This window comes from Suricata suricatta, chromosome 2 (genome assembly GCF_006229205.1).
Source record: "Suricata suricatta isolate VVHF042 chromosome 2, meerkat_22Aug2017_6uvM2_HiC, whole genome shotgun sequence".
Taxonomy (NCBI): Eukaryota; Metazoa; Chordata; class Mammalia; order Carnivora; family Herpestidae; genus Suricata; species Suricata suricatta.
The window spans coordinates 132213478-132225853 of record NC_043701.1 but is presented as its reverse complement, the minus strand read 5'-3'; the positions used below and the strand labels follow the sequence as shown (position 1 = coordinate 132225853).

Here is a 12376-nt window from a genome sequence, read left to right as displayed (position 1 = left end):
CGTTGGCCATGACTTCCCCACAATCACGCAGGAGCTGCCGCAGGGGAGGTGCTGAGTGAGTGAGTGAAAGCTGTTTTGGTATCACTGTGTCCCAGCTCCATCCACCGTCTCTTTTACTTTCCCTTTCTGTTTCTGCTTTAAAGTTCGCTTTCAATTTCGTTCCCCATAAAAGCCCCATAATCCAAGAATTAAGTCCCTTGGGTATTGTACTTCCTTCATAGAAATTCCATTTATTGCTTTTACTTTTCAAAGATTATCCTTTTCATTTTCAGGGGCTGGGCTGAGCATCTAGGGGGTGCTTAATGAATATCTGTGTCGTGCAGCACCTCTGCCATTCACAGCCCTCTTAGGCATCCTCTCAGCCCTGCTGTAGAGGGGCAGGGGGACCTCCTCATGGGGCCGTCTGGACGGGGGGGCCCACAGGCACAGGAGGAGGTGGACTAGAACCAGTCCCTCCTGCTTCTGCCCCCTCCCCACACTCACTGCTGCATAAGCAGGGCTTTGCTGAGTATCCTGAGAACAGGTGGTGTAGAGATTCAGGACGTCACACTGGAAGTAGCTGGGTGTGCAAATGGCCTGAGTCTCTTGGGGAGTCTGGCTGGAATTCGAGCCCTGGTACTGGGAGTTGGGAGAGGAAAGTCAAATATCTGGCGGGGAGAGGTTGGGGTTTGACTTTGAACAAATTATTTCATCTCTCTACAAACTGGGGGTAATAGTTTATGATAAAATTAAAATGATGATTGCCTGTAAACCTTTAGAACAAGTACCCAGAACATAGTAGTGCTCCAAAGACGTTAGCTGCCATTATTCATTTCTGCCATAAGCCCCAAACCCAGGGAGCTAGACTTTTGGTGTCCGGCAGAAGCTCGCTTCCCTAGAATCCCTTCCCAACTCGAGCCCAGCACTTGAGCATTTGCCAATTGCAGCAGCAGCCTGGTTCTGGGAGAGACCACCTATGGGCCCCCTTAGAAGGTCAGTAATGAAAAGCCCCCTTCCCCTTCCTTCCCAAGTTTCAGTGCAGCCCTGTTGATGACCTTGCTGCAGTTAAGGACCTGAATGCCAAAGGCGTGAGCCTTTTGCTTTTCAGAAAAGCTTCTGAGCTGTGAAAGAGGCCACCTTTCGGCAGATCCAGCCCCTCCTCCTTGCAGCTGAGTCTTTTTTCACAGAGCCTGTCGCTGAAGAGACAGACTTCAGAGAGCAGCCTTCCCTGGGGAGCATGAGGCCAGGGCCAGGTGATGATTTTGTATCCACGAGTCTCTGAATCTTCAGAGCAGTGATCTCCGGAGGATGCACTAAGCAATGACTTGGAAAGCTGCCTGGGCTCTCTTGAGTGAAAAAGGCAGGTCCCAAAAGTGTAGATAGTTTATGATTGTGTTTTTGTTTTGTTTTTAATTTTTTTTAATGTCTATTTATTTTTGAGAGGCGGAACATGAGTGATGGAGGGGCAGAAAGTGAGGGTGACACAGAATCCCAAATAGGCTCCAGGCTCCAGGCTGTGAGCACAGAGCCTGATGCAGGGCTCGAACTCATGAGCCATGAAATCGTGACTTGAGCCAAAGTCAGACGCTTAACCGACTGAACCACCCACCCAGGTGCCACTGCACTGTTTTTAAAAAAACAATACTTGTCCATCCGTTAGTCTTTCCATCTATCCATCCATCTATTAGTATATACACAGAAAAAATATGAAATATTGAATACCAAACAACTCTGGTACTCTCTAGGGATGGAAATACATATGATTTCTATTTTTCTATGTTCCGTATTTTTGTTATGTCTGTATTTCTACAATGAGCTTGCACTGCTTCTTTAAGCAGAAAATGCACTTAAAGGTAAACCAACCGTACCAGTCTGGGTAGCCCCGTCTCACATCGGGAACAAATAATCCCAAATCTCAGTGGCTAGAACAACAAAACATTGGAGCTACAGTTGGGATAGCATCCGGTTTCTGTGACAGCTGTCAGCACCGCCCAGGGCCAGGCTACACCTTCAGTAGCAGTTGAGGACTGGACCGTGACATTCCTTGAGTGGGTAGCTCCACAGTAGCGCGGACAGGGTCTGTGCACAGATGTCCCCTGTGTTCCTTGAGATTCACGGAGAAGGGAACAAGGAGATGTGACAACTGTCCTCTTTCCTCAGAGAATGACAGGGTTGGGGGCATCCAGACACTAAGGCTGGGGCAAGGCTGGGTGGGGCTGGGGGAAGCACAGTCTGAAGAAGGCTGAAGACACTTGCAGGGGAAGGTTCAGGACGGAAGAGCAGCGTGAGCCCCTCTGCTGGGGAGACGTGCCAGCGTCAGCCCGGGGCTGCTTCACCGCCAGGGAGCTGAGAGCTTTGTATCCGACTGATGTCATTTTCATAAATGCTCAGTGCATCCGCCGTGTCTCTTTCCTGCTATTCCGTCGCTTTGCTGTGCGTCTCTTTATCTTGCTCCAGCTGTGATTCAGGAGCTCTGCATATCTCCCTTTCTTGCGCTCTTAGCATGAACCCCCCCCTCCCCGAGGCTTTTGCACCGCCATTGCAGCCACTCCTCCAGGAGTGGGACAGGTTCAGTACTTCATGGTCCGTGGATGCAAAGACCTGCCCCTGATCACAGCCCTGCTCGCTCCAGCTCCCGGGCACCCTGGGCAGGCCACCACGCTTCTATAAAATGACTTATATCCTTCCTCTTTCCTGCCCCTTAGGAAAGGACAGAGTGTTTATTGAACACCTACCACTGCCAAGTGCTATACACATATTCTCTCCTTCAGTGTTCCTAGCAATGCGGAGATTTTATCGTCTCATTTTTTCAGAGATGAAAGGACTCAGAAAGGCTTGGTGATTTGCCCAGCATCACACAGCTAGTAAGTGGGGCAGCTAAAATCTAATACTTGTTCTAGCTCCCAACACCATGGGCCGCCTCCAAAATGCTGGGCAAAAGACTTCATATGCAGAGTTGAATGGAGAGAATGATGGCTCAGATTGGAGAGGCTTAGACTGTGACAGACCCATGAAAGGCTCACTCTTCCAAGCTTTAGAAAATGTCAAGTCCCTACAGTTTGATGCCCCAAGTATCAGGAGGCCAAGACTACTCCATCATCCAGCATGGTTAATTAAGAAGCACAAACCCAACTAGGTGTTCCTGCCTCCAGGTAGGTTTGCTCAAGAACCACTCTGAACAGTGGGCTCTTCTTCCTAAGCTCTTTGGACCCTCCTGACTTTCCATATGGCCTCCATTTGGTGGGACCTCATTCTGGAAGAGGGCAGCACTCACACCCAACTGCTCACATTCACACACACTGTACTGTGAGATCAGCCCTGTGCTGGGCTGGGAGCAGCGGGGAGAATCTGAGGAGTTTCTGGCCTAATCAGCTGACAACAGTTCCTTTGTTTCTTGTCAAGTCTTTCCCAAGCGCCTTCTCTGTGTCAGGCCTTGTGCTGGGCACACAGCATATGAAGATGCACCTCACTGGTCCCGGCCCTCAAGGGGCCTCGGGCCTGGTCTTGGGTCCTGGTTTTGTAACTCAGCTTAAGTTCTTTTCCTTCGTTCAACTCCCAACATGTTTGAATACCTTCTGTGTCCTCTTTGTTGGGACACGCCAACACCGCCTGCCCGCCTGCCTGGGGTTCTCGCACCTCAGCCAGCTCTGCCTGCTTCCCGTTCACTGTTCTCTGGCCCCTTCCCTCTCTCTCAGGGCCAGCAGTACCTGGTCACCCACAGCAGAGTAGCATTGCCTCTGCGTCCTGGGCTGTATCGACGAGACACTGGAGCCGGGCCACACACATACCTGCTTGCCATCCTCAGCATGCTCTCCTCCAGCCTGGATGGAAGCAGCAGGTGCCCACCAGCCTGTGAAGCAAAGCTCTCTGAGGCACAGGAAGGAAAGCCCTTCTGGTCATTCTCGGTACCTCCATTCAAGAGTGTCATGGCCCCTAAACTAGCCTCAGCGATGATGTCACACTGCTACCTTGAACAGGGGTGAACCATGCTGAGGGCTTCCTAGACTGGCCATGCCCCTCAGCTCTTATCGTCGGGCACTGGACAGAGCCTTCTTGCAGCTCACCTTCCCAGACTAGATGGCCTGTCTCTACCATCCCTGAGCTGACTGATGGCAGGGCGCTGAGCAGTAGAGACGGCCGGCTGGCAAGTGAGGTTTCTGCTAGTCCAGGATGCTCCCTTGGGTCCCTGAAGTGGGAGCTGGCTGTGGGGATGGGATGCTGGGTGAGGCCTCTGAGACCCCCAGGGAGCACCCTCTCCTCAGCTTCTGTGGCCCCACAGTCCCTGGCTTTGCAGGTTTCAGGTGGAGGCAAGCTCCTGAAAGCCTCTGGGAAGCTGTCTCTAGCGGTGGGTGCCTCACACAGCACCGAGCCACTTTGGGGCTGTCATTAGACTCATGCCTACCATGGTTTGATAAACGACTTGCTTGCTTGCTTTAATTTTGTAGGATTATGAACTTCTTAACAAAAATTTTTTTAATGTTTATTTTTGAGAGCAATAGAGAGAGAGTGTGAGCAGGGGAGGGGCAGAGAGACAGGGAGGCACAGAATCCAAAGCAGGCTCCAGGCTCCAGGCTCTGAGCTGTTAGCACAGAGCCTGACGTGAAGCTCAGACTCAACAAACCGCGAGATCATGACCTGAGCTGAAGTCAGACGCTTGACGAACTGAGCCACCCAGGTGCTCCAGAAGGCTTTTTTAAAATAGCTATTCTGAACACGTCAAAGACTGAAGATTACAAAACCAAGAAAGGCAAGCTCCTCTTCCCTGCCCCCTGCAGCAGTTACTCTGGTTGCCCCTGCCCCCCACCAGGGGGTCTGGCCCTGGGGTGTAAAGGGACAGGGACAGCAGGTGGTGGGTTCCCTGCAAACTCACGTGATGCTGGGGCCCTACTCCTCAGCTCCCCAGTGCTCAGTGCTCCAGACACCTGCTCCCCAAAGGCCTTGGGACCCTGAGAGGATATCTGAAGCGGGGGAGGATGGTCTTGTGCTCACTATAGCTGGAGATAAAGGGCGTTCTCTTCTCTTCCAAGTCCAGGTTTGGGCGGTTAGCAATACAAGCCTAGCAGTAACTCATTACTAATTGGATTCCTGTATTCACCAGGTGCCGGCATGGTTTGCCTAGCTGTCTGCCTATGTCTGTCTCACATACTTATGTAGTGCTTACTGTGTGTCCAGAGCCATTCAAAGTCTTTTTCATGCATTCATTCACTAAATTCACAGCAGTCCTATAGAAGAGTCTGGTACTGGCCTCATCTTACAGATGAAGAAACTGAGGCAGAGATAAAAAAAAAAAAAAAACCACCTTGCCCAAGGTCACTTTTTCCAGAAGTCACAGAGTCCAACTCTGAACCCATATACCAGGCCCCAGAGCCTGGCTTTGTCACCCCCATGCCATATGACCACTCACCACAAGCCCTGGGGGGGCCGTGCCCCCACCTCCTCTGTGTAGCCCAGCCGGTTAGGGCTGTTGGAGGAGTGCAGTGGGTTCCAGGAAGGCAGGGCCCAGTGCCCAGAGGTGAGGAAACCTCCCCAGAGTTGGCATTCCCGACCATGGGAATGAAAACAAACCTGGGCACAGTTGAGGACGTTGGCCACCTCCCCATGTGTAACACCAACTGGCACCTGCCAACGAGCTCAGCAGTGGAGCAATGCCCTCAAAACTGCCTTCTTCATCCCCAGCAGCTGCCCCCAGACTGGCTCTCCGAGTGGCCCCTCAGGCACATGGACTGTGAGCTGGGGATTTGGGAGAGCGCCAGCAGCCAGACCAACCACGGTGCAGCAGGCGCATTCTAAGAAAACGAGGGCTTAGGGAAACGCACCAAGCAGAACGGCCCAGAAAATTGGGCCAATTCTTGTCTGAGACCAAATGTCTGTTGCAGGCAGGTAGCTTCTGAGATACTCCATGCAGCAGACACCCCCTGCCTGGCGTGTGCTCCACGCACCCCCACCTCCGCTGGTGTGAGTGTGCCCAGGACCCAGATCCCACATCTGGCAACAGTGTCCAGCGAGAATTGAGTAACACTGTTCTTACGGAAAGTAGTAAGCTTTCTCCATGTTTATCTAATAACAAGGAACAACTCAGCTTGAGAAAAAACAATGTAAAAATTTGGCAGAATCGCGAGAGTGATACTCCGCTTCCTTTATGTATTCGTTTGTGCACTGGTCAGATACTGAGCACTCTGCACACACCCGGCATCATGCTGTGGGCACTTTGCTGCAGAGCAAAGCCCCACGCTTGTGCAGCTCCCATTCTCCCGGAGAGGTGGCCAGTGTACAAACAGGTCAGCGTGTTAGGTGACAGTGGATGCTGTGGGGTAAGCCCTGCAGGGGAGAGGACCCTACTTCAGACAGGGTGACATTTGAGCAAGGACACACGTGAAGTGGTGCACAAGCACTGCAAATATACTGGTCAAGAGCATTCTAGAAACAGAGGCCTATAAAACAAAGACCCTGAGGCAGCAGCCTGCTCGAAGTGGCTGGCAGAGGCAAACCTGGGAAACACTGGACTGGAGGCCTCCAGCATCCCATCCCACACAGTGACCTGATAATTGTCACCTAGATAGAGGCATTTTCTGGTTTACGGTGTGGCTATAGAACAGCCTGGCTGCTAGGGGGGTCCTGAGTTTGTGGGGGGCAAGTGGTGGTTCTCCAAAGGTGGGAAAGTGAGAGGCAGACCAGCCAGGCCCCCCACAGTACCTGCTTGCTCCCTGGGGGAGGGGTGGGAAGAGTCATTCTTCATCAGATATTTTCTGAGTGGCCACAGGGTGCCCCTCAGAGGGCTGGAGGTAGGGAACAAGAGGAGTCAGATACAGTCCCTGTCCGCCTGAGCCCCAGCGTGGCGGAGCAGGGGCCTGTGGGGGGCTGTGGCCAGGTGCGTGGGTACAGAGCGCGCATCAGCCAGGGTTCAGACCTCCCTGCCAAACCTGGGGAGGGGCTGTTGGGCAGCTCATCTCCCACAGCTCAGGGCTTTTTCCTGGAGGGGCAGCAGGAGGAGCGTGGACCACAGAGGGAGGAGCAGGGCCAGCCTGGTGGGCACAGTGCAAACTGAAAATGCAGGAACCACATTCAGAAAGCAGGAGAACATTAAAGTGCCATTAAAGGAACACAAGCTTTTTCTTTTTTCAAGGTCTCTCCCAGGGTGTCATGGTACTTTTCATTTGCTATTTAATGTCCTTCTAATTAAGGAGAAACGAAAACTAAATTATTAGCGTAGGTTTTACCATTCATCTTATTTTTTATATTTCTTTATTTTTGAGAGAGACGGAAAGTGTGAAGCAGGTGAAGGCCAGAGAGAGACAGAGACACAGAATCCAAAGCAGGTTCCAGGCTCTGAGCTGTCAACACAGAGCCCGATGCGGGGCTCAAACCCTCCAGACGTGAGATCATGACCTGAGCTGAAGTTGGCTGCTTAACTGACTGAGCCACCCAGGCACCCCTTACCATTCATCTTTATACTGTATAAGGCCAGTTTTAGATGCACATATTAGAGCATTAGACTTGTACGTAGTAAGAGGTTACACAATTCATATTTTGTGACTCGTTTCTAGAGGGTGGCTTGGTGGGCCAGAAGGACAAAGTCAAGACTCAAGAAGGTTGAAAGGAGGAAGGCAGCAAGTGCATCCTCTCATCAGTCTGGGGTGTCCCTGCTCCCTCCTGCCTAGACTCATCTTCCAGCTGCCACCCACCAGACATCCTTTGGTGATGCTAGCATGGGGCAGGAAGTGTGGGGACAGCTGGCACTGTGCTCCAGCCAGCATGCTGTGGGCACACGTGCCCAGCTGATGCTCCTCATGCCCAGCCCGGGGATGGAGAGCTCACACAACTGCAGGGCAGGGGTGAAGAGGGGAAGGCCAGCCTGCCTTGGGGCATCGGGGGCAGGAGAACAGGCTGCTGAGAGACAGGACCAGGCATCACTCGATGCTCCATGACTGGCTCTTTGTAAGATTCCAGGGTATATTTATTAGGACTTTCAAGATGGCAGCACAGAACATTCGATCTCAGGTGTGGGACTCTCCTGAGTCACACCCCATGTGATTGCACTGGTCACAGACCTTGGAAGCTGGCCTGGGGGAGAAGAGCTGAGGTCATTCTTCAGGTCACTCGGCATTTCTGGGCCTCAGTTTCCTGTAGGTGAGACAAGGTGACAGAGTTCACCTGAGTCATGTAGCGAATGAGGGGTTCACTGCAAGGTCATGTGGGGACAGGGGCTGGGAAACCCCTGGAAACCAAGGCCTCTGCTGGCCCAGCCTCTTTATCTTGGGCTCATGGCAGATCTTCTCTGCGTCCCCCATCCTCCAGCCCCCAGCTGGCTTCCTCTGTTTCCTTAGGATCTTCCGTAGTGTTAATTGAGCACCTATGTGTGCCAGCCATGTGCTGAGCACTTTGCATACACCTGGTCTTCACACAGCCCTGTGCTGTGATAGTAATGGCGGCCCATGCCATGCCAAGTACCTTCCCCACGCTACTGGATTTAACCCTCCAACAACCCTGAGAGGCACGTCTTATTATTAGTCCTTTCTGCAGGTGAGCAAACTCAGACCTACCGTGGTTAAATACCAGCGTGAACAACTCTCAGGCAAGGTTTGAACCAGGCAATGGGCACCCCCGGCCCCCTACTCTTAAGCCCTGCATTGCACTACCTCTCCACTGACTTGTAGCTTCTGCCCCTCATCCCTGGCCTTGCCCAGGGCCTCCCAGGACCTCCCACGGCTTCTCTCTGTAGAACACATTTCAGCTTTGGCTTCTATCAGGCCCAGCACTGCCTTAACCAGATCCCCAAGGGAGGGACTCCCAGAGGCCCGGCTCACCTTCTCCATGGGTCCTGGCATGGGTTGCTGGCCAGCTTTCCGAGCAGGAGGGTGGGAACTGGTGCTCATCTGGCCGGCTGGGGCTAAGAAAGGGAGTGGGGCCATGTGACATAGACATACCTTGGCTGCCCCTGGGGCTCCTTGAGCAGGGAGGGTGATAGAAAGCCGCATCCCTCAGCTGGGCTGTGGGCGTGGGGAGTCCAGGGACTGCCCGCCCTGACCTGTCTTGTTGAACCGAGAGTCGAGAGTCGAGGCCTTGTCTGAGGGAGGCCAGTCCTGACCTTTGTCTAAGCCACACTTTCGTCTGCAGAGCCTTCTGTTCCAGAGCCCAGAGCGGGGGACCCCGCTGGCATGGTGGGGTGGACCCTCTTCCTGTGCACACATGGGGCGAGCCCCTGGGGGGGCTGCCTCCATGGCTGGGCTTGCCTCGCTGCCTTTCTGGCCTCAGGGCCACTGTCCTGTCATCAGCCCCCTTTCACCTGTCTTTCTGTTCCTCTCACACGTGGCAGAGCTCCGCCTGGAAGGAAACCTCCTGCACCGGCTCCCCAATGAGGTCAGCACCCTGCAGCACCTCAAGGCCATCGACCTCTCCCGGAACCAGTTCCGTGACTTCCCCGAGCAGCTCACCACCCTGCCGGCTCTGGAGACCATCAACCTGGAAGACAATGACATCGTGGGTGAGCGACCTGGCCATGTGGGCCCCGCGCCTACTGCTGTCTGAAGTTCCTCCTTCTGCCCTCCCTTTTCTCAGGCTCACAGGGTCACAGGGCGTGGACATGGGGCTCCAGGGTCAGACTTGCACAGACTGGAGGGCCAGGGTGAGCCTTCTGGTCTGAGACCTCTAAGCACAGGGCACTGAGCCCGGGAAGGGAAGCATTTTGAGGCCCTGCCATGTGCGGGGGCTGGGTTGCACCCCCGCTTTCAGCTGGCAGGTAGAAGGCCTGGGCTTCTTCCCAGACTGCCCTGAACCAGCGGGCCCCCCGGGCCTATGAGCTCTCTCTCGAATCTCTGCCTGCCGACCTGGGCAGCCTCCAGGTCCTCCAGCTTGGACCTTAAATACATCTCCTTCCACCTAAGTTCTGCAGCCTCCTCCCTGGACTCCACAGTGAGCTCTTCACTGTTAGTGAGCAAGGGCTGCCACGCCAACATGTTCAGAGCAGTGGCTCTGTGCCTTCCGTTGCACACATACGCTCCCCCCAGGAAGCCCAAGGGTCTCTGTGCTGGGTCCTGAGTGCCTTCCGCAAACGGCAGGACCAGCTGGTGGTCCTTTCCTTTTTGTGGGCAGTGCCCCCTGGGCATCCTCTCCAGCGCTCAGCAGGGCCCCTCTGTGCCCTCCTCCCTGGTTCCGTCCTCTGGCTGCCTTGGCTCTCAGAAGCCCATCTTCAGCCCTGTTTCATGCCCTCTCACGTCGCATCTGATGTCAGTCGTGTCAATAATAACCCCTGCTGCTTCTGCTTTTATTTTTGTAACTGCTCTCTCAGCCATTATGCCATTTGACTAAAAGCAAGAGCTCTCTTGTGGCTTGGAGCTGGCTGGAGAGCAGCGGCCTTCTGCCTGTGCTGAGGATCCTGTCTGTCGGGCATCCTGCTGAGGACCCTGGCCAGGGTAGGGGGGGCAGGACCAGGTAACCTCTGAGGTTTGGGATCCGTTCTTTTACGGAAGAGTAAACTAAGGCTCAGAGAAGCCGGGAGAGTGCATCACATCGCACAGTGAGACTGCAGAAGTGCCGGGTTGAGTATACAAGACACTTAAAACTCCGCTCCGTGCCTAGGACAGGCTTCCTTAACCCCAAGGAAGGCCTTGGGGATGGGCTCTGATTTGGACTTTTGCCTCCTGAGACCAGGATCCCTGAGTGCCTTTGGCCCTGAGTTGGCTCCCCAGTCCCTTGAGCCCTGTGCTGTCTTCGGATGGAAAGAACATGCCCTGCAGTGCCTCTCACCACGAGGTTCTCCTTCCTGCACTGTTGTGACTCTCTGGGGTCTCACCCTGAACCCCTCATTCTCGGCAGGCCCTCCACGCTGGGCCTTTCCTCCCCCACCATTCCTGATGCCTCTGCTTCCTTCTGCTACTTATCTGAATGGGTCGGTCACCAAGCTAATGCAGAGACGGGGACTGGGCTCAAAGCTGCAGGCAGGCAGGCCAGGACGGGCGCTGGCCCCTGGCCTCCCTGCTTCCTGACCGCAGCCGCGGAAGACTCCCATCACCTCTCTGAGCCTCAGCTTCTTCTCTGCTTGTAGACGGAGGTTCTCCCTCCACCCCTTCTCCAGAAGGTAGCTTTGCCCCGAGCTGGGGAGCAGGGTGTGGGGGCCTCTGTGCTGGCTGCAGCACGAAGCTGGCAGCGCAGGGTGGTCCAGATCCCCCACTCCTTCCCACCCAGATCCGTCAGCAGCAACCGTTCCCGAAACAAAGCTCGGCTGTTTTGACTCCTTCTCCTGTGTAGGTATCTCTTCCTGTCTGTGAACTGACAGTAATAACTACATGTCGGAGCTCCTTACAGTTTACCAAGAATGCTCGTGCACAGGCCCAAGACCTATTTGATGATGTAGAAACTTAGGTCAAAGAGATTTCCCATCACCTTCATGGCCAGGTGAAAGAAGCAGCCACCCCTGGGCTATTTCCCAGCCAGGCCAACCTATGCAGAGCCTCCTGGGGCCCAGCCGGGGTCAGCCACGGGGGTAGGGACATGCTGGGGACTGTCCCTGTCCAGCAGAGACTCTTGCTTTCCCCCAAGTTCAGAGGCTCCCTGAGGGGCTCGACTGAGCCCAGGACCTGCTCTGCGCGGGAGGCCTCGGGGCTTCTCCCACGTGACCCCTGGATGGGGCGGAGCTGCTGCCCCATGCTGGGGTCTCCTCGCTTGCTTTCTCTACCTCTCCCCAAGCCACCCTAGTTCCTTGGATTGCTTCTAACTCCCCAAAACAGTGGGAAGGTCAGGCTACAGTCTTCATCACTCGGCTGGATGGAGGAGGGCTTTACTCAGCAAGGAAGGTGAGGGCTACGCAGTCCTTCATTATAGAAATAGCTTTGCACTTTTTGCCAGCTGCAGCTCGTCTGCAAGGTCTCATTGGGATAATTGTAGGAGCTTAGGATGCCTTCAGAGTGACTTATTTTTCCCCTTCAGAGCCCACAGAAGGTATTGGAAACCTTTTTTTTTCTTTTCTGAGAAATAAATTTGAGATGCATGAGTTGCCTTTAAACTTTAGTTCAGCACGCAGAGAACAGGCAGCTCTGAAGCAAGGCCCCTGGTGCATCGGAAGGAGACTCAGTCTGAAGGGGCTGCTCCTTAGGAGACCTCCAGCCTGGCCCCCGAACACCTGCAGGCTTGCAGCATCCTGGGAGGGGTCGAGGTTGACTCCCATCATCTTCTGCTTTCTGAATACGGCTGCTGCCCGATCTTCCTCCACTCTGGGCCAGAACTGGGGGGAGAGGAGGGAGGGCTCCAGTTCATGGAGGGGAGAAGGGATGGGCTAGGAGGAACAGGGACACTCATGTCTGCTTTCTGATGCCAACTGTCAGCAGGTCATGGTGCTGGTCCTTGGTGCTCAGCAGTAACTGGATGCTCTCAGGTCATGTATCTGGGTCGCACTGGTGGCCCT

General features: G+C 54.2%; 1 protein-coding gene across 2 annotated transcripts in view; it reads left to right on the top strand.

Annotated features, from left to right (window-relative positions):
* Positions 1 to 12376, top strand: part of LRRC20 (leucine rich repeat containing 20) — an 89403-nt gene that overhangs the window by 48986 nt on the left and 28041 nt on the right. For both annotated transcript variants that reach the window (XM_029931820.1, XM_029931821.1), the window contains exon 4: positions 9293 to 9460. In XM_029931820.1, the coding sequence (XP_029787680.1) occupies positions 9293 to 9460 (168 nt within the window). The remainder of the gene's footprint in view (positions 1 to 9292; positions 9461 to 12376) is intronic.